Source organism: Cyrtonyx montezumae, unplaced genomic scaffold, assembly GCF_038088225.1.
Source record: "Cyrtonyx montezumae isolate F1298 unplaced genomic scaffold, pur_monq_1.0 scaffold_7, whole genome shotgun sequence".
Classification (NCBI taxonomy): domain Eukaryota; kingdom Metazoa; phylum Chordata; class Aves; order Galliformes; family Odontophoridae; genus Cyrtonyx; species Cyrtonyx montezumae.
In genome coordinates, this window is record NW_027072078.1 from 18,341,081 (window position 1) to 18,367,921 (window position 26,841).

A 26,841-nucleotide genomic window follows, 5' to 3' on the forward strand; every position below is an offset into this window, starting at 1 on the left:
TTTCAGAATTTAGTAAAGAAAATGAAGAAGAAAAAAAAAATCAGAACAATATATCATAAGCTGCTGCACTGGCTTACCGCTATTTACATTTTAAGCAAATAATCAGTTCAGCTTTCTCTAAAGAGTATGAAAGGAATATGAAAGTACATTAACAGACAACTTACTGCACAGAAAAAGTAATTAAATGGCTGTAAGGAAAAAAAAAAACATTTGGTAGCTAATTCTCCTCTATAATTGCATCTTTGTGAACAGATGCACACGGTACATGTATCTACAAAACGAAAAGTAATCAAACGCGTCATAAAACCGTGTGACAACGTAAAGAGAGAAAAGAGAAGAGAGGAATAAAGGCTAGCATGCCAATTCACTCACTGCTGCACGTAAAATAAAAACTGTCACTATTCTTCAGAATGCATATCATTTTGATGTGCATTGATTGTGTCTAGTGATCTGTGGAGAAGTCCTACTCAAGTTTCTATCTTGTGAGAGAGACTGAAAATAAAAACATACCAAGTATATTTGGAGAACTGAGTCTGCACAGTTTGTAATCTGACATGGAAGAGAACAACTTGCTACAAAATACATCACTGGAGGGTTCCAATTGGACCAAACCTGTGTGCATTCAACGTTGTGGGGTAAATAACTCCCAAGGATGGTACTTCACAACAAAATAGTATAGATGATAGTATATTTCGGGTAGTTCTATATAGATGGGATACAAATAATACAAAAGAGAAGATGGCTCACCTTCAAGACGTCAAGGCTCGCAGGGGACTCCACGTAGGAGGGATCTCCAAGAATGGGATCTCCGAGCCCTTAAATGGGGTTTGGGAGAGGTGGAGCCAGGCTCCACCCCCTCCAATCACACAGGTACATCACCTTCACCTGTGGCCCCATGGCTGACTCAGTGCTCACCTCAGGTGACCAATCAGTGGTTCAGGCCATGATTCAGCAGTTCCCATACAAATGTAAAGCTAGCAAATAATGTTTGCTATATCTACACATGCAGAACAGCTAGCAGGTACAAAGACAGCAGAAAAGGAGTAAGAAGTGTATCCTAGATTGTCTGCCTTTTAAAAATGGAAATAAGAGTAGAACTCAGTGGATATATGTATTTAACGAAAAAGCAGAGATTTGTGTCCATGTGAGAATGGAGAATTTATTCTGAATCTGACAAGCTCTGTCCATCAATAAATACTTATTTGTAATGTCTTTCAAAAAGTTATTGCAGCCTCAACTAATATTGGACATAACACCTTCATTCTATGAACACAAGAAGTCAAACAAAAACATACTTTCATTGGTATAAAGAAAAAAAACACACAGAAGAGAACATTCTTAAGAAAATAAGAGAACTGTTACTTTCCACGAATAGAGCAAGTAATTAGAAGGAACTAAGTACAAAGAAAAAATTGCACAGTAATCGTTAAATAATCATTCTATGTCTTAAGACATACAATGGAAGCAAACACCAAGCCTACCAGATAAAAGTAATGCAAAGAGAAGAATATTATGAAATGGAGGATGGAAGAGAAGCGCTCCCCACTTCCACACAGCTGTTGTACTTTTAAAGGAAATATCACAGACTTAATAAAGATCTGGTGACCACCATTACAGATTTGAGAAATGAGCACAACCTTCATTTAATAGATAAGAACCATTTTACACTATTTGCTATTCTACTTTGGCAATAATAGTTGTGTTATTGAAAATTACTTTTCAGAGAAATAAAAAGCCCTCAAGGTATAGCAGTAATAAAATATTTCAACATTCAATCTATATTCCAACTAACAAACAAAAAACAAAACAAAATAAATCCAAATCAACAAATCAGAGGTGACAGTAATTTAGGAGCAGGAGAAATCAGAACTGAAAACTACCACTCAGAAGAGAAATATTTCAGACAAGCACACTGACATATGCTGAAGAAAAATGCCCAAAGCTTCAAATGGAGCAAGAGATACAAACTAGAAGTCCTGATACTGAATTCACAGATCCTTTCCAAAACTCAAAGAGTCAGTTTTTAAATCCTGTGAATTCCATCTGCAGATGGTAAACAAAAAAAAAAAAAGCACCAGAACCAGTCTTGAAGTCTGTAGCATCCCAGACTGAGCACTTGCTCAGCCTCGATCACTACTCAGAAAAATCCCAGGTCTGCATATTCTTTCACTTTTGAGCCACCATCTGAGATACTCAACTTCATTTTAAAATGGAGACTAACTGAAGAGTCAGCCTCATCCACCATCAAGGGCTGCACAATTCAAGGCATATGGAATATAAAAAAAACTGCAGCCTTTGCAGTTTTCCTCTAGTTGGTTTTAACCACTATATTGAAGCTGTGATTTTCAATAAGTACACACATTAACTAGAATTTAGGTAAGAGTTACTTTAGGTTATGGAGATTAAATAATGATGAGCACACACAAACCACAAGAGAAAGGAAATCTATTTAATTTATTATAACCTTGCTTAATGTGCAGGGGTAACATTAAGTGATGGTATCTTTGCAGGGCTAGTATCTGAGTTAATTTAAATTTATTAATTATGTTATAAACTGTGTCACAGAAGGCAGTAGGAGCAGGGAATTCAAAGTTTTAAGTAATTTAATTTGAGGGAAGAGGGGAATTCCATAAAACGCAAAATGAAAAGTGCTTACAGCACAGTCTAAAAATATAGTGAGCATCACCTGATGATACAGCATAGATGTATTTGCCTGCTTGCTCCAGCAGAACAGCAAAGGAAGAGGTCTGATGATTCCTGACACCTTACCAATGTCTGTGCACAGAGATGTCCTGAGACTAATCTTACAAAGGAAAAAAAAAATATCATAAACAAGATTAACATGTGAGCATGGCATATAGAGTGGGAAAGGAATCATCAGCAAAGCTACCAACATGGCCCAATTAAAGGGTCTGCTTCATATGAGTCCTGAAATAACTGGAGCCTCTGAAGCAGCAGACTAAGGAGTAACAAGAAGTCTATCCCTACCTCGCCTTTCACACAACAGTTCAGCTTTCTAAAGTAGTGTGACAGCTGAACAGCAAAAGCAGACCCACAATTCTTCTATTGAAAAATTGAGAAATAAGGATAGGAAGGATAAACAGAGGGTGTAAACATATCCATAGGAGCAGCTGTTCAACAGAAAAGAATTAATTTTCTTGGCCACTGTTAATCTAAGCACTTTGGAGATGACAGCATTAGCAGCATTCATGGCATGTCCTGCACCCATACTATGCCCTGCTCCACTAAACTGCATTTTCCCATCTGCCCATGCCAGAAGGAATCATGTAGCTGAAGAAACGCAGCAATGCCTCCCCACCCTCCCCCAGTGCACCAAAACCCAAGTGTTTCCCATCTGACATTTCCATGTGCCTCCACATCTTCCTTTCTGTGCTCAGGTGCATATATAACCCCCTCTGCAACAAGAAGTGACACTCCAGCATGATTACACTAGTCCCTCATGACCCAGATGAGGAATATCTGACTGAGAAGCATGTTCTATTTTTATGCAGGGTGACATAGCTGTGAAGCTATGAGAAAGCTATATGACCAGCTGCCTGCTGCAGCACAAAGCAGTGGCAGGGTGAGAACCAGGCCAGGGGGACACTTTACAGCTGATGAGAGCAGCAGCCTGCACTGCTAAATAGCAGTCTGAGCCAGCCTGGGCAATGACTCTACAAATCACTAACAGTACAGCACAAAAGCACACAAGTTCATTAAGAAAATGCATAATTAAGCTACTCATGCCAGTCTGGCCAGCAAAGAAGTGTGAACCGTCCAAAGCCTGAGAATACAGATGCTCCCAGAGGCAAAGCTGGAGGCATAAACTCATTGCAAATCACATTCTAACTGCAGGGTGTGACACTCAGCCCAGCCCAGGCATCTGGAAGCACCAGTGCTGAGCAAGTGGTGCTCTGAAGAGGAAGCATAGACATAATATTCAGTCCTGATTCATCAGACAGCAAGTGTTACAGCAGAATTAGAATTGCTTTCAGTGGCCGCACTGTATGCTCATGATTTTAATATCACGATCACTTGTTTTGCCAGCCATTAACTTACCTGCATATATTCAGGGCCTTGTATTGGGTTTACGTATTATGAATGTGGTAGCAAGGGGCTGCAGGGGTGGCCTCTGTGAGAAGCACTTTGCAGCTGCCCTATGTCAGATCAGAGTCATCTCCAGCTGCTCCAAAGGGACCCACTTCTGCTGGAAGTGACCATAAGCAATTTCGGGAAAGCAGATTTAAGTAAAGGAAAAATCAATGTGCAACAGCAATGGGAGAGAAAATGCAAGAGAAACATCCCTGCAGCCACCAAAGCAAGTGCAGGAGGTACCCCAGATGCAATGTGCCACTCTGGACCCCAGGCACCATACAGAGCAGATCCCATCAACCAGATGTAAATCTTACAGATTAAACAGCACTACTTTACAAGCTTACAACAAACCATAACTACTTCTCTCGTAACTGCAGTTACATCTTGCTAGATTACTTCAATTTGACTCTCCTTTTTGAGAGCTGTGACTCATCTCAACATCCCTGCTACCTGCAGCCACTGTAAGCTTCCTGCATTGAAGGTCATGTCTTCTTTTTCCAGAACAATTTCACAGATTCTGACTCCCTCCCCATCCCACTGAAGGCCTGCATCTTCCCTCATCTACCTGCCTCACAAACCCAACTCCACCAGCACCTCAACTCACACTCCTTGCTATGCTCATCAACTCACAAACACCATTTTTTTTTCCATGGCTCTTCTCTTCCTTACCCCCACACTCCAGTTTTAGCAAGTCTGAAAGAATGGTCTTCACAACTGTTTTCTGTACAAACTATCAGCACAATACTGAATTTTCCTGCTGCTGAAGCAAACAAAACAATCTCTAATTACAAATTACTGCTGAATTATTGCCTCAGGAGAGCAATGAAAGAAAGAAACACGAAATCCTGATTAATTACTGAGGGTGTGAAAAAATTGTTTCCACTATTCATTTTTGAACGCACTTCTTTTCACATTTTTGAAGGCACTTTTATTACCTATCTGTAATAGGCTGTTGACATTTTTCCTCTTTATTCTCTTTATACAAATCATAATTTCCATATGCTTTATTCTTTTACTAAGGCAACCCTTGCTCTTCTTCCACTGCCTCTGATCTCCAGAATAATCCTTTCAGTAACTGCATAGTTGCTGTCCTGCAATCTGTACCCGCAAAGCATCATACTTTCATGTCACACCCAATGAAAATTGTAATAAAATGGCAACAGAACAATTTGCTGTGCTCAGACCAGTCTAGTAGCACACTGGGGAATGGTGACAAGCAACCTCTCTCTACAGCCTTCACCAGCAACAATTACACTCCCTTCAGAGAAAGTGCTAGCCTTTGTTGCTAACACCAACACTACATCCACATCATCTGATATGAATCCTTTCACTGAGTTGAAGGTTGCAGGAGACCAACTAGTTTGAACTGGCCTATATCCAGAGCACTCTGGGCTCCCCGGGTAGCACACGCTCAGGATATCTTTTGTATTCACAAGAAATATAGCTCTAAAACATGGCGGGGGAGGGGAGGGGGCTGTGGAATGTGTGCTTTTTTTTTTCTCCACCAAGCATGTGCTACATGCCCTATGGCACAATGTGGAAGCACTAGCCCAGCCCGAATAACAAGACTATTCCAGCTAGAAAAGTCAGATTTGGCACATTCTATAACGTATCATCTGCCTAGAGTAAAACCTGGAGTAAATTATCTTTTCAATTAACTATCCTTTCAATAGCACCTGCATTGCCTTTTGGCAAGTGATAGCAGCATGACCACAGAAGTGAGTCCAGTAGCAGATCAGTGTTTGTTAAGCGTAGACCATAGGAGATGGGACCACTGGGCAAGAGCATGGCAGTGAAAGCGTACCCTGATTTTACATCTTTGTTTTTAATTGAGACAGGGAAAAACAACAACCAGAGCTGACACTTCAAAGGTGCTTACTTTTAGGAAAACAATTAATTTCACACATGCAAAAATACCCAAAAACTAGTAAGAGGACATAATACCAAGAACTTTTAATTCCTTTTTCTCTAACATTTCCACATTACAAATATCACAGTATGTTTCTTCTGTGTTACGCTCTTCTACTAGTTTAAACAGTTATCAGTTCCTGCTTTAAGGGCATTTCATGGTTGTTTAAGAGTCACCAATTCATCTTTACCAGCAGTTTAATGGCATACAGCTAATTAAGAGTCACTGACATGAAGCTCCCATATATTTTAATGGAAAAATGTAAGTTATATCATATTCAGTAAAAGATGGATAAATACATAAATAGAGATCTATGGGAAACACCATTAAAATGGTTTTTGTTTGTAAAGGCTGCCAACCTCTTAATGGCTCATCAGGGGAATGCTGCACATATGATAATGGCCCAATTCCTTCCCATTTTGGGTGTATGCTTTGTATTCACACTTAAAGGGCAGACCAACAACAACTCACCCCACAGGAGTAATTTTGCTTTCCAGACTTCCCTTGCTCTCTTTTACAGCTGTAAAACACTGTTCAGTTCTCTATTGCAAGCAGCACTGAACAACTGAAAATTTCTACTGACAACTCAGAAGTAAATGGAATCATAATACCATTTACCACATACTTCAGTTTGCATCTCAAAAAAATCACCGAATTCAGCAGTGTTCTGTAGTTGATTTAAGTGGGCCTGAGGCCACTCAAGATGGAGCTAGGAGCTTTTTGATGCCTATTTGTTTTCTAGTGCTTTATTGCTACACACAAAGCACAGACTGATGAATTAATGTGCTTTGTTAAGATTTGTATCAGCACTGTTCAGAATTTCAACAACCAAAGAGCTGAGCAGCTGTCTCAATTTCTTTTCTTCGCACAGTTAGTTTTCTTGTACAATTCTGTAGTAGAGAGTTACTCTGAAGAAAAACTGCAAGACCAAGAAGCTGCAAACTGCCCATAAAATTTCCGCTAAAACATGCACAAGTGAAAAAAAAAATTGTGCATGTATATGGAGAATTATATACACATGTATATGAGTAGATACATACAGCAATCTCCCCAAAGCAGCATACTTAAACAGTTTCACTTCCTAAAAAAAAAAAAAAAAAGCTCTGTCTAGCTTTCACTCCTCAGTATGCACATTTCCATGTTTTCGCACACAGACTGTTGCAGAAACTCAAAAAACACTCTTGTCCACACATCTGCCAGCTACTCCTTGGAAACCATGCAAATCTCTCTTATAACCAGCTTACTTCTACCTACATAGCTGCAAAACAGTCAAGTCATGTATCCAATGTTTTCAAAATCTCAGGCTGATAAATTAGGGGAAAAATATCTGTGATGCCCTATGTTCCAGGCATGAAAGGGAGGCAGGATGCTTGTTTGTTTAATACTAATTACCCTTCGAAAATAGTAGAGGTGCCTGTGTACCCATAGTGTGAAGCAGCAGTAGAGTACATTGAAATGGGCAAGAAGCTGGAAGGCATTTGGAATCACCACTGCATAGTCTTTCAGACACATTAACAGAGATGTTCTCATGTCCTGCATTCTGTCTGTCAGTCAGTAAAATAGGTCTTCTGAACATTGCATCCTCCCAATAGTCCCCAGCACACCTCGAAGCCCCCTTTTTCACTAGTTTATTTCATGCCTTGAATTTTCATACTGCTACATTCAGATGTAACTTTCTCCCTTAAGTCACCTCTGGGAATTTTCTTGTTTTTTATGAATGACGAGACTATTATAAAATATATTTCTGTACTACAACTATGCTCCAGTAAAGTCCTTTGAGCACCTAGTCCAATTTATGTCATAGTCTATAAATAGACTGACAGCCCCATGCAGAAACAATTGTAAGTCCTGTTAAGTACTATAGATATTCAACATGAACAACAGAAATCACACAAGTTTCAGAAAAGGTGACTTATTTTGTGTTTTATGTGCTGCACATTTAAAGAGCAGAGCACAAGGACATTCCCCTACTCTTCAGGAGAAAACATCTGCACCATGGGAACAGAATGAAAGCAATAAACAGCAACAGAAGTTCACAGCAGTAGAAAAGTCCACTATGTACAGTTTACCAGTTTTTATTCTCCCATATGCTCCTCAGATGTTTAATGTGAAGGAATGAGAAAAACTGCCAGTATTCTCACAAGAGAAAATGTTACGCACAGACATACCTCTCCAGCTAGTACCTGAGCATCACAAACAGAAGTTGTATGACTTTCTAGTGACTGCAAACATTGCACTAACTCCAATTTTCATTTCAGAATCATCAAATCCTTGAGAAACAACTCAACTTGTTAGTAAAATAAATCCCTGCACTCCATTTTCTACTATCTTTGGAATATTACTGGATAATGTATCATCGCTTCGTGATGCCAACAATACCATTTTTATATACATACTTAGAACCATAACATCTGAAATCTGAAACAAACACACAATGCCATTAAAGTCTCACTATCAGTGGATTCCACAGCTCCAGTAATCAAATAGCACTCTGAAGATATTGGAGACACAAAACTCCTAGGGGGTGACAGCAGGTAAGGGTCCCTATTACAAATAAATAAATATATTTTCATTACAAGACTGTTGCAGAGGTAGTGCCTATAAACAGTAATAATTTTTTTCCCCTCATTTAATTTTCATTTGTTTATTCCCAGGACATCTAATGAAGACTAGCAAGAAAAGATTTACTCATTTTTTGAGAAAAAAATGTAGATTTTGGAATTGCTCAGCATTCTGCTTAGAGCCGGAATTCAAACACATCAGAGGGTACAGGAAAGAAGGGATAGAGAAATTGAGAAATATCTGTCCCAAGAGACACAGAAAATAAGTTACTGTTCCAGTATGCTTGAGTCTGGCTCTTGAGTGTCATTCATACCAACCCAAATGTGTTTATCACTAAGTTTCACTCTCAGACTTCATCCTATTGAATCTTCTCTACTTTACACAGTAATCAGGGCATCCATTAGGAAAGAAAGTAAGGCAGACAGAAATGGTGTACAATCCCTCCTGAACAGCTGTTTTTTCCTCCACAATACAGAACAGCCATTCTGCCCAAAAGCACTTTCACTAGCTGTAAACTGAACTGTCTCCATATAATACGAGTTGAAGCTGTTCTTAAGCAGCTCCACGTTTACTGTGGGTTCTGTCACTTCTATCTCCAAGTCACAGCCAATGAAGTCCATTGCCAAAAAACCTGCAATCTTCTCTAGAAGGACAACAGAAGCCCTACAGTTGAAAGTGTAGGTGGGGATCGCTGTTGCTTTGCTCACACTGTGCCCACAGATTACTCAAAGGGAGGTTTCAACTGCTGGCAGGCTACTAACCACCCTCCGGGCGCTATGTTACTGGAGGATTGGAGTGCTACTGTTCCCACGGCTGCCACAGAAACACCTGCTTCTTGCAGCTCACAGCTCCAAAATGCCACCCACACAGGGATTCTTCAGACATTAAAAAAAAAAAAAAAAAAAAAAAAAAGGGCATCCCTAACTTCCCAGTGCTGTGTGGACTGATGGCCATTGTCTCAAACACATGGCACTACTGCAAAGGCACACAGGAGAACACTCATGCAGCCAGGTAACAGCTTGTTCTCATAGTAGCAAATACACATGGAGCTGCAGAGGCAGCACCCTCTGCACTCTCTGCAAACTACAAGCTGAGAGAATCTGAACTATTTGCACACTGCTTACACCAACCTATAATTCAGAAATGAAACTATTGCCATTAGTGTTAAGTGCGCACACAGAAATAACACCCAATGGCTCTCTCTAAATGAAGCTAGCACTTAATTATGCCCACATAAGTTAAAGCACTTGTTAGAACTTGATCTCACCTTTCAATTTGCATCCTCAGCTCTTATCCACACACTTTTTCCATAATGCATGCCACCAAAGAGTAAGTTCAGCACCTGTAATGCCTAGGAAAGTTACAGGAGATTCAGACAGCAATAAGTGTTTCTCACAAATGATTTCTGCATGGTTTTCTGTATCAAACTCATCCAGAAAAGTTCACCACTACCACCCTCCTGCTCTCAGAAAAGTCAGGCTAGTTCAGCCCAAAAGCACTATCACTCAGGCAAGAGTGAAACCTTTGACCCAAGTTAGAGAATCATAGAATTGATCAGGTTGGAAAAGATGTTCAAGACCATCAAAAGTCCAATCACAACCAAGCCATACTACCTTAACTGTAACAACCCACTGCTAGATCATGTCCCTGAGCACCACATCCAAACGTATTTTAAACGCATTCAGAGATGGTGACTCAACCACCTCCCTGGGGGCCTATTTCACTGCTTTCACAAACCTTTTTGTAGAATTCTTCATGATATCTAACCCAAACCTCCTCCAGTGCAACTTGAGGCTGTTTCCCCTTGTCTTGTCACCAGCGAGACCAACCCTGCTTTCGCTACAATCACCAATCACCACGTACTTGAAGAGACCAATAAAGGCCTCCTCTGAGCCTCCTCTTCCCCAGACTAAACAGGCCCAGTTCCTTCAGTTGCTCCCCATAGGGCATATTCTCCAAGCCCTTCACAAGCCTTGCTGCCCTTCTCTGGACCTACTCCAGCACCTTAATGTCCTTTCTGCATTGAAGCACATAAAACTGAACACAGTACTCAAGGTGGGGCCTCACCAGTGCTGAGTACAAAGGGAGAGTTACTTCCCTAGGCCTGCTTGCCACATCATTCCTGACACAAGCCAGCAAGTCATTGGCCTTCTTGGACACCTGGGCACACTGCTGGCTCACACTCAGCCAACTGCCTGTCAGTACACCAAGGGCCCATACTGTCAGGCAGCTTTCCAGGTGCTCCTCCCCAAGCCTCTACAGTTGCCTGAGGTTGCTGTGACCAAAATGCGGGACCCAACACTTGGCCCTATTGAAACTCATACAGTTTGCCTTGGCACATCAATCCAGTCTGTCCAGATCCCTCTGTAGTGAATTACTACCCTCCAGCAGATCAACACTCCCTCCCAATTTGATGTTGCCTGCAAACATACTGAGGGTGCACTCAATCCCCATATCAATATCATCGATAAAGATGTTAAATAGGAGGGGCCCCAATACTGAGTCCTTGGGAGCACTGCTCATGACCGGCCACCAATTCCATTGACCACAACTCTGGATCTCGCCATCTTGCCAGTGCTTCACCCAGCAGAGTGCATGCCCATAGAAACCACGGACAGCCATCTTCTCCATGAGGATGTTAAGCAGCCAAATAAGCCCCCCAGATATGCAAAGCCTAACAGTTATTTCTGTTTTCATATTCCAGATTCCACAAGCTATCCTGCAAGTTACGTAAGACAAATGCATACATTTATAGACACCATTCTTGTAGAAAAAGTTTATCCTTCAGTGATCTCAAACATTAACTACTCTAAGACCATCAGCTGTTGGATAATACATGCATTATATTTACCCATAATCTCACTCTGCCTAGCTTTATTAAATATTAAGTAGTGTGGTTTTTAGCTTTAAATTCAACAGAAAGGAATTAAGAGTCCTGACAGTTGTGTTATCTGCTCATTAAAGAGCCAACATCTGTAGACAACTTTTTTTTCCTAAAAAACAAAAATGACATTCTCTCATTTAAGCAGACAACGTGTGTCAGCAGTAGCACTTCTAATTTCTTTCCTAGACAGTCTTTAGTTGAAAAAAAAAAAAATAATAACATTTGCTACTGAAGTAATATTTAATCTGTGATTTGTATTAAGGTGTCTTTTCCTAAAGCCATTACGTATGCAAGATCATGTTATGAATTTTCCTGTACATCTCCACAGGAAAATAAAGTTTAAGTAGAACAATTAGGAAACCCACGTGAGAAAGAAATACAAAATAAATTTAGAAAATCTGCATGAATAACAGCATACTTCGCAAAGAAATAACATACAAAATCACTGCAGACTACCAAATGTAAAAATATTTGCTGCAACACATTTCTATGATTTCTTTACTTCCAATTTCTTAACAAAAAATCATAAAATCATTTAAGCTGCCACGGGCCCCCCTAAAGGTCACCTAGTCCAACTCCCCTGCAATGAACAGGGACACCTACAGCTAGATCAGGTTGCTCAGAGCCTGGTCCAGCCTGACTTGGAAATCTCCAAGGATAAGGCATATGCCACCTCTCTGAGCAAGCTGTTTCCATGCTTCACCACACATACTGTAGAAAACTTCCTTATATCCAATCTGAATTTCTCATTTTGTTTTGCAACTGTTCTCCCTAGTCCTATTACAGACCCTGCTCAAGAGTTTGCCCCCTTCTTTCTCATAGCCTCCCTTTAGTTACTGAAAGGCTGAAATCATGTGAAATGATTTGGAATCAAAACAAGCTTAGGAAAAAAAGATTAAAAAAATAACTAGGACTCGCTTTCTAATTTATACAGGCTTCCTTTGTTGCTGCTGACATTTCTACCTAAAACATCTTTCCCAGCTAGCAAAAAGCATAAGTAGTTTTAAGCCAGCTATAACTCATCTGCTGGAACAACGAAGTGTGATAAAGCTGATGTTTGTTTATGGAAATATTTGCCAAGTATCTTGATTCAGAGCATATAAAACTTGCCTTAGATGTGTGACTTCCCACATCAAAGGGGCAACACTATACCAGTGCTGGGAGGCTGAGTCTTACAATTAATCAACTCTTTCAAAGAAGCTGCTGTTCTTTGGGTTTTGTTGTAAGTTCAATGTCTATCAGTCCTCCTTTAAGAAAAACATGTAAAACATGTAAATATATCAAGTAGATTTAGGTTTTTGTGCTCTTTCCATGTAGATTAAGTATTACTATGCTAAATCCAGCTAGCATGAAAATATGACTCAGATACTAGAAACAAAGGAGTCTAACTAGAAAGAGACGTCTGTGTAGATAATCAGTTTGAAGAACAATTGGATTCTGAGAAATAATCCTAAGAAGCAAACTCTTGAAGGTAAATAATAACTTCCTCAAGAAAGCATAGAAATCTTTAGCTTCCAACAATTAAGCATACTCAAGAAAATGTGATAGAAGGGGTGACACCAGAATGAGAAAGGTAAGGAAAAGGTTTATACTCAATTGGCTTTTATCTCTATCCCTCCATTTCCAAGTTCTGTCAAGCTATATAGCTAAAGACTGATGTGAACAGTTTCCTTACATGCTCTCACAGAACTTCGTAAGAGTACTGGGCTTCTCCTGGTTGCGCCTTTGTCGAAACCAACGCTGAATGCTGCGTACATCCCAGTCCAGCTGCTTGGAGAGGCCCTCCAGTCTCTTTTCATCTGGATGCTATATAATAGAGAAGGATAAAAATTATTTATTTTCCAAGTTACATTAACTTTAAATATAAAACTGGTTTAACTGCCTTTCAATGACTTAGGGCTGCCTGTCTGATATATGGACACACAGAAATAAAATGCCTACGACAAATCTCTGCTGGTACATCCAGATCTAAATATGCTTACAGTGACTTATTAATATAGAAGGCTGACATATGCTGTAATACTGCATGTGGGTTCTTACTAAAGAAATTTACAGAAGGTAGCAAAATGAAAACTCACACAAAACCTGGAAAATAGTGATACACAGGGATAAAGTGACATACGCTTTTCAAGCAGTGGAGATTATGAACACTCCCTTGCCTTCCATATACCTTGTCTGTTCCATCTTCTGTTCTGTTAATAATTACAGGAGTGAAGATTGTTTGACTGATATGGAAAGAGAGGAAGTAAGCCCTTTTTTTTTTTGCATGATAATATTAAAAAATGAGGTCATTAAACAAAGTGACAACTTCAAATGGAATATCACCCAGGAAACAGGGAGAGAGGTTTTTTTTTCCCCTGTAAAATAAACTACACAGAGTAAATCTCCAAAGTTGTAAACATGAAACTTTACTTCCATTTCAATGGTTATGGCTCAGCAAACCAGAGCAGAGGCAACGCAAATAAAATAGATCTGTCCTTGACTATACTCCAGACAAGTGTAATATAGGCCATGTTTCAGTTTTCTAGCTTTTCCCTCCAAGTTCAAAGAACACAAATAACAATATAAACAGCTAGAAGACCAGAAAACCACCAGCACCCTGCGCTCAAGCAGTTGCCCTGGAAGGATTAGCTTTAAAATTTCACAGTAAACACTGTAAGGTATCTCATCATCTGTTATTTACTCAAATTAAAAACAAGCAAGCAACAAAACATTCTGTGGAAATTTCTAAAGGAAAAAAGGAAGGAAGCAAAATAAAGTAGGTGGCTATTTGGCACCTATCAAGTATTTCTATAACTTTTTTTTTAATTAAAATCCCACAAAGAGATGCACAACTGCTTAAGCTGGAATGTCAACAACCTTAATGCTTGCATGTTCTGATTGTAGCTGTAAAAATGCAGCACAGCATTTAGCCATTAGTTTCATTTTATTCAGATATATTTTACAGTGCCATATCCTATTTTATTACATAAATACTGTACCTTTGTAATGGCTGTGAAAACTTTTTCCAGGATAGCATTAGGTTGAGCTTTCTGTGGTCCATTGGCTTGGACTTTAAGGCCTAAGGCACACGGTTTAGCAATGAACCTACGAGAAACAAGAGTGAAAAAAGAAAGTAAGTGAAACCCTTCAGTTATTTACTTCATTACTGTTATCAATCAGTGATACACAATAAACATGCAAATATTATAAACCTGCCAATATTATACATCTGACAAACAAAAAAAACAAAAACCAATGCTCAGCCTAATAGCTTGAAAGCAAGTAATTGGATGACAAAGTAAGAAACAACACTTTGAAGGATAAAGTGAATTCCACCACAGAGTACACAATACAGAGGATGGGGGAAAAAGAAAATGCACACAAAAATGCAAGAGAGGAACATCTTCCAGACAAGCACCACCACAAAAAGAGCAGGGCAGCTTGCAGAAACAACAAGAATGTAGTATTCTCCTCCTCCAAAGAGGGCCTTTTCCAGAAGTTAGTTTCCAGAGCAAGTATTGCCTCACGACTTGTTTTGCACAGAGGAAGTTCAAACAAATTCCTTAGAGGCAACAAGCATGAATAGGCCCAGTCAGTATAATTTTCTGAACCGTAAAGTTCAAGTGACATAGAGTCATGCCTCAGAGATTTTGCTCATGAAATAGATCTTCCTCCCAGTCCTTCTGCTAAAGCACAAAACTGTTGCATATTCAAACACCAAACCATAAAATCATCCAGTTTATAAACTGGGTGACTACAACATACGGTAGAGATTAATCACATAATTTATAATGTTCAACATTACATTTAAAAAGTAAACCATTTGCAACTATTAATTCCATTGATTCCCTGTAAGAACTAAGTCTTTGTATATACAATAATAGAGAAATCAGAAGCATATCTAAACAGCACCAAAGATGCCAGCCAGATTGCAGCGAAGCATGCACAGATGTACTGAACAATTTCTTTGGAAAGAAAGGGGAAGAAACATGTCAGTATTTATCCCTACCCTCTGCTAACAAGCAGCAACTACTATGAAGAGTCTCATAGTTGGAAAAATATACAGGAAAACTTGATTTGCAGTAATTCAGGATGCTTCTTAAACAGATCATATTTAAGTATTACAAGTCTGCTTATGTATAAACTCTTCAGGCTGAGGTACATCTTTTTCTTTATTTCTGTGGTGCCCCAACCCATACAGCTGAAAGAGAACTACGGTAAAAGGGTTTGCTGACTTATAATAAGTGGCAGACAGGAAAGAGAATGTCACTCAGTGTTCAAGCTTATTTCACTAAGCTCTACGTGGAAATATGTATTAGCAGTGACAAGGCGGAGAAGTGATGTAGGTGGAACAAAAAGACAACTTTATCAGCTTCACGCATTCAACAAAGAATCCAAGCTTGACCTTCACTATCAACAGCAACGTCAAGAAACATTCACTAAAACACAAACATTTAAACATAGTTTCAGTTGGCTTTTCAGGGCATCTGAAAAGTCAGTCTCCTTTGAAAGAAGATGGTGTACGTATGCGTGCATATCTCTGTGAAGAAAAAAAAGTCTCTCAACTCTCCTAGTGAGAAAAATGAGAGAACTGTGAGGCAACAGAACTCCAATAGAAAGGCAGTTCCCTAAACACGGTACTTTAAAAGGAAAAAAAGTTTTAAATTTGCTCCAGTCAAAAGCAGGCAAGAGTTCACACTAGAAAAATTCTCCTGGAAGCAATTTCAGCAAGTTTCCTACTGAGATGATCTTCATTTAAATCTAAGCCCAGCTGCTGGATTTGCTTAAACATCATTCTTAAAACAACGTACCTAGCTAATGAATAATCTAAACGAACATAGGACAAGGACATAAAATGTGTGGTTTTTTTCCTGAGAAAAAATTATTTTGAAACTCTACTTCACAATACTAAAAGTTAGCTTCGTTTTAACCCTTAAAAAACAAGTTAGAACTTAATAAAAATCGCAAATTTCCTGTCATTATAATAATTCTCACTCTTAATTTTATATAACTATTCAAAGTAATTCATAGTTAAACAAAACAAAAGCAGTGTTTGACACATGCAGAAACTGAGTGTTTTGTCAAATGTTGCACATCTTAAAAACATTATTCATTTTTTTCTGTTTCTTCTATACAGTGGTCTTCAATTCCCTAAGCAGAAACCCATGGGACTATTAATCATATAACGTATTGCAATTAAAATGGAAGAAGTATTGTGGAAGAGTATGAAGAACAGAACTGAATATACTGCCTGCTTTCCTCTTCACACATAAATCTCTCTTTCAACTTACTGCAGTAAAGCTGAATTGAAAACTGGTATTCAATTACACAGAAATTAAATGGAAAAGTATTTCCTGCCAAATGCAGTCCCATATATTCCAGATCTACCAGTGAAATATCACAAACAAGGGAATTAAACTCAGAATTTAAGAACCTCTTCAAAGTCACCCTCCTCATCCATTGTTCAAACCCACATTTAAAAGCAGACTAAACCCCAAAAAAGTCAGAACTATTCAGATAAAACAGGTTACTATAGAGTACACAGTTGAAAAATGTTCAGCTCTTGCTGGCCAATAAATACTGTGCTGTTGAAATACAACAGGCATTTGTAAGCAGCATGTAGCACCCAAAGGCAGCCGCTGCTTTGCATTTCGAATACTGTCTGCATTCCTCAAGTATTTTCATCAGTGACAGCAAGGCCTCATGATCCATGCAAAATACATGTCAGTTTGATCAAGTACCACATTGGCTTTTCACTTGTGTCTTCAGCAAATGTCCTTTTGACAAAGCAGCTACTATTACGGCAGATGAACAAGTGGAAAAAAAAGTTAAAAAAAAAAAAGAAAAAGCCCAACTAAAACAGACCAACAGACCTGTTGGAGCCCATTCAGAGAAAGGCCACAAAAGCAATCCATGGAATGGAGCACCACTCCTTTGAGGACAGGCTGAGAGAGCTAGGGCTGTTCAGCCTGGAGAAGGTTGCAAAGGTGACCTGAGAGCGGCCCTTCAGTACCTAAAGGGGAGCTACAGGAAAGAAGGAGACAGACTCCTTCGCAGGGTCTGTGGTGACAGAACAAGGGAAAATACTTGCAAACTCAAAAGAGGGTAGATACAAGTTAGATGTAAGGAAGAAAAATCATCTATAACAAGGGTGATGAGGCACTGGAACAGGTTGCCCCAGTGATGAGGTTGATGCCCCATCCCTGGGGGCTTTCAAGGTGAGGCTGAATAAGGCCCTAGGCAAGCTCATCTAGCCGTGGTGCCCTTATTCATTGCAGGAGAGTTGGACTAGATGGCCTTCAGAGGTGCCTTCCAACTCTTAAAGATTCTATGATCCTACAAAACCAACCAACCACTGAATTTTGCCATAATGAAAGTTAAAGCTACTCTTTGCAGTGGTTATAGTGGGCATGATACTGTGTAAGAAAAAGGCTGAATTTCACCCATCTTTCAGTCCCAGCTGAAATACAAGCAGAAACCTTCGCTCTTCAAAACCTGTTCCCAGTGCTCTACACATGAGTTCAATTTCTCATATTCAGAAAGTTACAGCTTAGTAATACACTGGTTCCACTTCACATCCTGTGAAAACTTTAGAAATATGAATGAGTCAGCCCTCAATAAACTCTAATCATCCTGGACACGCAAACTGGAAACGTGAGCACCACAAATCAAACAATCTCAATAAAAGTAAGGAAAACACTTCCACTGACTCACAGTTGCTTCTATGCTCCTTTACTGCATATTTCCACCTTACTAATTAATTACCACAACCCTTTTAACTTACTGCTATTCATTGTGACAAATTATATTATTTTAATCTCAGAATTAACCAGACATTTTAGCGCTAGCCTTTGTAACACTGTAATAGAGAAGAAAACACAGCAATGACAGCAGACCAGCAAAGTCCCAGAGAGCAGCAAGTGAAGACTTGCTCAAATGCAACAGCCATATGCACAGAAATAAAGAAGCTATTTACCTTTGGAAGGCCTCAGGTATAGGGAGATTACCAGCAAGATACCCTTGCCTCCACTGCCAACCTTAACATGAGGTTTGGGAAGGCAAAACAGACAAAATTAATTTTCCAGGCACTCAGGGACATTGCACACACCTGAGCTCCCCTGGGTTGGCCCTGCCTTCCCACCAGGTGCTCAATTACTGGTTCAGCTGTGACTTAGCATTTATGCTACAGCTTTCATTATCCTTTAAGGCTGATATTCATCAGCACTAACAAAGTTTGCATTACACAGACAGTTTTTAAAAACATCACAGGAAACAGAAGAGAAAATTATTTTCTTCTCAGTGTCTCTGCATTTTACTACAAGTCAGAGTCCTATAGTGATATGCAGTGTTTGCCCCAAATGCTGTCAAAACCAGGGTACAGTAAGTCTGTAGACACCTGGCACAAATGCTCCCAATCCTTGCAGCAGTATGGCATGTTTCATGCTACAAACTTGATTCAAACTCTCTTCAGCTTAAATAAAACAGGAGTATATCTAGACAACTATTACTAGATTTTGTAGGTGATGCAATAACACAATGGGCACATGAAGGTGGTGGAGATGTGGGAGGGGAAGCAGGAGTATTCTTGGGTCAAAAATAAAGTACAGAGACACATTTTTGAATTCTAGGAATAGTTCCACATTTATAGTTGGCAAACCTAAATTAAAGCAACATCATTAGAAACTGAACTGGAAGAAGTATTACAAGACCCCACACTCAGGATCACCGCCAACAAAATAGCTTTAATTCTGGTTTTTTTTTCAGTTGACAGACTTCTGTCAGATGACAAAACTGCCTTTTTACTTATGGGCAACATATTTTTAACACTGCTCTACCCGTTAAGGTTTCTGAAAGCTGTTCAATTTTTAAATTTAAAATCTCAGTTATCTGTTAGCTTGAGCTAACTGCACTGACACAGGTGACCTATCAGCTTCATAACCTTGAAACCTTTCCCATGGACTGAAAGCGAAGACTGAATTATTTTCAGTTTCTAACCTAATGCTGTTATTTCTCAGGTTTGCATCAGCCCTTGTTTCTCCTGAGTCTTGTTAAAGCAGTGACTTCTGCCTAGATGTAACACATGTAACACACAATGACTGTAAAATTTTCATACAGGTTAGAAAACACTTTTCCTCAGACATGTTTCAAGCATAGAAAGTACACTTCTTCCCACACTTGAGCAGTTTTATTCTGTGGCCAGCTTCTCTATAGAAGCCCACTAGCAAATTTTAATTGGTACCGATCAGAAAAGCAAAGCTAGTATAAAATTGACACTTTTTTTTTAAACGTATGTTGATCACAGCTTGAACTATTCCAATTTGTCTATCATTTCTGTTAGAAGTATGGACTACAGACAAACAAGCAGTTTGTCTTACTATAACCCAAATCTTACAGAGCCCTTCCAACACCAGCCAAACATCAAGTTTTCAGGGAAGATACCTACACCAGCCTTAAGGCAGCTGCACAAAATTAAGGCTGCTCCTATGTGAACTGTTAATGGACTGAAACTACTGTGAAGCCATTGGACAGAGCCCTGGCTACAAAGTCCCCATGAATGCTGAGAATATGCATTTTTGCTTTAGCCTCTCAAATACACAAAAACTTTTGAGTTAGTTGCCTGCCTGTAAGTTTGAATCTCTCCTTTCTTTGAAGAGGCAACAAATGGACAAATTTGGAAAAATGATGTTGAATGAGAACTATGCAGAGCAACTCTGAGCCATCTCCATGGAAAATGAATGCTAGTTTGTGCTAAGTGGTAAACTCTGCCAACCTGCACATAGTATCTATATGAATCTAGTAAAAACTCACTTGAGCACAGGTACAGATCAAGTGGTGCTTGCATAAAAGACTGTTGATGATGCAAACACAAGCCAACTGTGATCTCCATAATAAAAAAATAAGCAACCTATTCTTACAATTTAAATACATCTATCAAATATTTTTTCTATTAGCATATTTATAAATACTCAAGAAGGCAGCTGGAACAAGCAAAAATTTATCTGTACTAAATACGCGTCCAACTTAGTTTTGAAGAGTTAGGCACTCTTTTTGAAAGTGATGTGGAACAGATTTTCCCAGCTCATCTTCATGCTCTCTAAGCACAAATCATTTCAGGGATTTATGATTGCAATTGTCTAATTTGCTAGACATTGCAGTTTTTAAATGGCAATCGAAATCAGTTCCAACTGTAAGAATGAGTGAGAAATGAGGCTTGCTTCTGAGCAGACATTCAACAGATTTACTGCCACAACATATCAATAACTGCTGAGATTTTGTTCTTCCTGTACAGCTGACCTATTTAATTCAGAAGTTATCTGTGTCAGTAATTAAAACAAACACATAAACATAAAACACAGAAAATCTTAAGAGTCCTTGGATAAATTCATTGGATACACCATAGAATCACAGGATCATTCAGACTGAACTCTCAACTCTGTCCATTAACTCTGGTAATTCAAGTCCAAGCCCCCTGCTAAAGGAGGTTCTCTCAGTAAGTTGCACAGGAAAGTATCCAGGCAGGTCTTGGATATGTCCAGAGAAGGAGACTCCACAACACCTCTGGGCAGCCTGTGCCAGTGCTCTGTCACCCTCAAAGTATGTTTTTCCTCATGTTTAGATGGAATCTCCTAAGTTCCATTCTATGCTTATTGCCCTCTATCCTGTTGCTGAGAGCCACTGAAAAGAGCTTGGTCCCAGCCCAGGGAGTCACTTCAACGTACCGTGCCCAGAATTGATTTTTCTTTATGTTTTTCAACATATTCTGCTATAGAAGCACCAAAAGGATAGGAGTTCTGACTCAGTTAAGTTCTCCGTATAGCTTTTGGGAGCCAACCCTATCAGAGAGGATCTATTCCAAAATCTCCTGAAGTGACCTCAGAACAACAGATGTATATCTATGCCTTTCATCTAAGAGATCTGATGCCATTCCTTCTCTTCATGTTAGAGATGGATTACTCATTATTGATGCAGCATCATCATTATTTGATCTCATCCATCAAATTATACAAAGCACTGCACTGTGGAATCCACATATGTTTATAAAAAAATAAACACTAAGTAGCTTTCAGGAATATGCAGATTACTGAATGATTTAGGTTTTGTCTTTCTTTGGCTCAATTTACTAGAAAGCATTTATGCCCTCTAGAGAGGAAAACATTATTACTGGTTAACAATTCCACCCCCCCCTCCAAAACTCTGAAAACTTTTTGCTGATGTTTTTACCTGGGAAATTTTCTCAACAAACACGCATGCTTTCAGCCTCCGCATTCCTAAGTATTGCAAAGCTTAGGAAAAAACATAAATAAAATTGACAGCAACAAAACACAAAGAAAACCACCAATGAAAAATGTCCTCTTACTCCTGAGCCACAGAGCTGGGAAGCTATTTGTTCATACCTCATAACAAGAGTCAAAGCCAACATCCTTCTGGCAACAGCAAAGGTACCTGTATGTACCTTGAATGTTGGTGAGTGCTGATAGCAGCCTAGCAGGTTGATGAGGGCCAGCAGAACTAATGGCATGGAATGAGAAACTGCTTATCTAAAATAAGGAAGCACAATCAATACTTCTCTAAGTGCAGGTATTTGCTAGTATCTAGCAGAGATGGCTAGAAGCAGATGCATTACTATGTGTGTGCTGTATCAGGCTTGCTTTGCCAGCTGGACACCCCTCTGCAATGCCAGTTGCTTGGACTGTGCACAAGTCAGGCTGTGGTACCATTCCTGCGAGTTCCGCTTTTTGGAAAAAAAGACTGATGTAGTCAAATTTATAACTACAACTTGATTTCTTCTTTAATATATAATTCTAGATATGCTGTCATAAATAAGGAGGGCAGCCATATGCTGGCGTACTGCCTTGGCTTGGAGGGGCACCAACTAGAATCTTTCACAGAAACTATTAAAAATAATACAATAGTGTGGAAATTCCATTCCAGATTGGCAAATTTCCCATAAAATCCTTCTAGAAGCGTCAGAGTAAACCAGAGAAATGCTTTAGTTAAAGCTGAAAGGACCATTTCTGCTTATCACTCCTGGTGCCACAGGAGGGTGAGCAGCCTAGGAGATTCTTCCTGGCTGTTTACTGCCATCCAGTTTTATCCATTTCTGCACTGAAGATGAGAGCTCAGAAACATATCCAGAGCTGCACCTCTGGAAACATGCTGTCAGTTTATTTCACCATAGTACTGTACCTGCAGCAGCCTACGTCACTCAGTGCAGTGGGCTTTACTGGCTGCAGCTGCAGCCTGGGCAAGCTGTCCTGCACGTACCTCCCATCCCACCCACCCTTGTCTGTGTGGGATTGCAGCTGAATACAAAACCTCACATTAACATTAGGGGTAATTAGAAATGAATGCCAAAGGTAAGAATATCCTTCTAAGTTTGAAAATGGATTAAAAAGGCAGGCTTAAGAGCTGTCTGACTGTAATGCTTGAGGCTATATTAACAGATACATCAAGTGGCTGAGTAAAACTGCACCTCCGCTTGCAGCAGCAACACTTCACCTTCAAAAAATGTCCCAGTAACTTTTCAGAAGCCAAGTGCACTATAAATTCAGCACTACATCCTAGGAAAACAGCATTCAGCATTAATTATTTTTTCATAGTTTGGATGATATATACGTCACAGTAATCTGGTTGGGAGCAATAAGGGACTCAAGGGCTGCAGTCCAAGTGCACTTCCACAGAACAGAAAGTGAAACATTTTCAACCAGTTTTGGGGAAAAGTAGTCATAATGAAAACCAACAAAAATAGTAATAAAAGAATAGCTGCATTTCAGCTTGCAGGTCTACTATATATACCTATATACTATATAGCTTTATATACTATATAAATAGTATAAATAAATACTATACTATATAAATATATAATATATATAGTATAATACTATATAGCTTTTCTTTGCTGAGATTTTTCGCCAATCTCAAAAAGCCCTGACCAGTAAAATCAATTGGACTTTGCATGCCTTCTAGCTCGCATCCCAACTGCCTGGCCAGCCCCTGCTAGGCATAATTCTCCCTGCTACCCTTTGTTCACAGACACTATCATATTTCCGTTCTGCTGAGCCACCAAACCAATTTAATCACTTTTCTGATGGTTGGAAAGGTTCAGGAAAACTCTACCTCAGCATTTGGATTGGCTCATCAACAAGCCTGACTACAGCAGTTTTCAGCCAGTGACATGGGAAAGTTCCAGGACAGCCTCCACCAGCAGCGTACCAGCTGCCTGTCCAGTTAGTAACTAACAACAGAAACAAGACAAACCTCATCCAACAGTTCACAAACAGAATTAGCCTCAGCCCATGTTTTTCAAACATGGGAGCGTTAAAAAAAGGTATTTGCATATAACATGTACAAAGCTCAAAGCATTTAGTTTCAGAGTTGCAGGAGAAACTAAAAAGACTGAATTGCGGATGAAGTGCAAGCTCCAAAATATAATGTAACTCTCTCCAGAAGGCAAGAACCATACAAACATAGAAAAAGGTCACACATAAATATTTTTCCAGCCAGCTGTCTAATGCTTGCAATGTCTAAAAATAAAGACTTTTTTGTCACCATAACTTCCCAAGCATGGATTAGGCAGAAAGAGAAGAGAGGGAAAGGGAAGATGTGCTGCAGTCCCACACACCTTTTAGAGACAGGGCCGCCTCTCAGGAGACCTCAGCAGGTACTAACAAGCTCTAGATGGTACAGATTATAAAATTACTGAATGTATCACTCCTATCCCTCTGGCATGTGTTGAAATCAGGACACAGAAGTTAAGGTCAGAGTTAAAATTCAACTCTCCAGAATTCTATCCCACTGCTAGAGGTTAATGGAGAAAAACAATCCATTCTCCAATTTAAAGCAATGGACATAGAAAATGGCAGAAAGAAGGAAGGGAACATGGCTATTTTAATTTTAATAATCACAGTAGGTCACCCTAATTGAATTAGGTTATTAGAGTGATCTGCTCTAAGTTGCAAGAGCCTTCAGCATCACTTTATCTTTTACTCAGATCACACAGTCAGCATGTGAATAAGGAAGACGAACAAATCTGCGAGCAATGCCGGCATCTCCATTGAAGCTGCATACCATCCACCAGCCTCCCAGCATACAAACAGACTCAGCACAACTGAGTGAGAAACCCCCAATGACCACTCTAACAAAAATCAATTCATCCAGTATTGTTTCAAAAGCCTGCAGCAAGTCACAGAACAGAAGTGAACATCATCATTGTGCTATCTAGGACAGCCAGAAACTTCAAGTCTTGAGAGATGCACTCACCCTAAAGCCTTTAAATATTTATAAAGTTCCATTTTGTTCTGAGTCTGACTGGCTCTCCTCCTGTGGGTGTCTGCCACAGCGGATGGCAGAGAGGATTTAAATTTATGCCTCACTCTTACTGAGAAACCAGCGGTACAAATCCTATTTCTCCCTCCATCCAGAGGCATGATGTGTTTTAGGAATTTTCCTACTCTGAGATGAAAGCTCAGACTGAATCTTTCTTCTGGTGAAGACTATTCCCTTTGAAGAGGGAATAGGTCATGGATGCCTCACAGCAGGATGGCTGCACCTCTGTTAGCACCTGAAGTAGAGATGGTTGGTTTGACTTAGAAGTTAAACTTTCATTCCAAGAGTGAGGTCACAGCACCATCAAATCTTTTGGAAGTACTTAGAGAAGAGCGAATTCTTATCTTGGCTGGCAGGTATTAGTCACACAAGATGATCAAAGGTACTCATTTATATACGTTTGTGTGTGTATGTGTGTGTGCACATGTATGTATGTACTCATACACACATATACTTGGCATACATACATATATATAAGACAATCAAATCAAAGAGTCATCTTTAACACATGTACACATGAAAAGACACATGGCCGAAATTAGATTAAAAGATGAGCAGAGAAAATAACAGGACAAATACACATGAATATATCTTTATATTCAAACACTGAAACACTTAAATATAAAAAATGTATATATTGACATACATATGAAATGCATGCACATGTATACATGCATATTCAATTATATATAAAATCTACGTGCATACACAAACAAATATTGTTTGACTACTCAACAACAAGAATTAGAGCTGTATATAAAAAATCTGTACAGAAATAACATTAGAATAAAACCCTGTTTCTAACCAGGATAAAAATGTCATCACTCAACTTATTTCTGACTAACTTCCAACACACACACACAAAATAATGCAAATATGTTAAGTATTCATGAAACATTATTTCTAAAGAAGCATACAGCCAAACTATACAATAAATAATTTTGTCTGTTTTGTCCTGACAAAGGATTGAGATGACCTGAAAACGTAAAACCATTCAAACTTCAGATAGATTGAACCTGGTCGGGAGAGGAGAGGCTCAAACAAAGCCATCACAGAATTTCACATATATTCTACTTTCAAAATCTGCTTTCGGTATTTTAAACATAAGCATCATCTTCTGCGAATTAATAAAAGTACATCAGAGTATCCTTAACTCAAAAGAATTATTACAAATTAGTTATTGTGGAAGAAGTACTTCAACAAAGAAGTGCATCCAACAAAATGATACCTATGCAGAACATTCACAGCTGAAACAACTGTTCTCAAAAAACCAGCTCAGACCAACTAACATCTTCTGCAATCTGTTTGGAAAGCAGTTTCTAATGTCATCATTAAATACAATGCAAGCTGTTCAGTACATTCAAACAAAACCAATTCATACCAGCTTCAAGCTGCCCCGCACATTTTTCAGCTCCATCTTTTCATTTTATTTCAAAATTTTTATGAATTTTCTTAATGCCCTCCTGCTCATTTGCCACCTCACTGAGGCAGTCTCCAGGAAGAAAAGGGAAGCAGTGGTGGAAGGCAAATGTGGCTCTGCACCTGTGAGAGAAGGACCCACAGCCCTCTGGATGAAAGGGCTGAGTTTCTATCAGCTTCACCATCTTTGAGGGGCAAGTGAGTACCAGAATGAAGGATGCACAGCATTTCCTGTTCTAGGCCTCCACTTTCTGCCTTCCATGCTGAAAAAGCAAAAATCCACCATTGCAAATGCTCAGCAAAGCTTTCACACAAAATGCTGCTCATAACAAAGCTGACAGACGTCTCATTGTACTACTAATGTATGATAAACAATTAGTGATTGGACAAAACAGTGCAAGAACAAATCCTATTAACAAATAACAGGATTTGCTTGTAGATCACCCAAACACCACTTTGGCAGTTGCTCCCTCAGCGGCTGCAGCTAGCAGCACCAGGCAGGGAGACATACATATCCCATGAGCCCCACACACAGCTCCCAGCACCAAGCAGTGGCTCACTAGCTCAGAGAGAAACTGAAATTGCTGCAGCATGAGGCAAACAAAAGTAATCTCCTATCTGGGGTCTTTTTCAAACCACTTACTCTTTGTATCCCTTTGCAAGC

At 39.4% G+C, this 26,841-nt stretch overlaps 1 protein-coding gene across 2 annotated transcripts in view; it reads right to left on the reverse strand.

Annotated features, from left to right (window-relative positions):
• The window catches only part of CERS6 (ceramide synthase 6), a 104,642-nt gene that overhangs the window by 59,147 nt on the left and 18,654 nt on the right, over nucleotides 1-26,841 (reverse strand). For both annotated transcript variants that reach the window (XM_065750957.1, XM_065750956.1), the window contains exons 2-3: nucleotides 14,432-14,537; nucleotides 13,126-13,256 (exon numbers count right to left, since the gene is read on the reverse strand). In XM_065750957.1, the coding sequence (XP_065607029.1) occupies nucleotides 13,126-13,256; nucleotides 14,432-14,537 (237 nt within the window). The remainder of the gene's footprint in view (nucleotides 1-13,125; nucleotides 13,257-14,431; nucleotides 14,538-26,841) is intronic.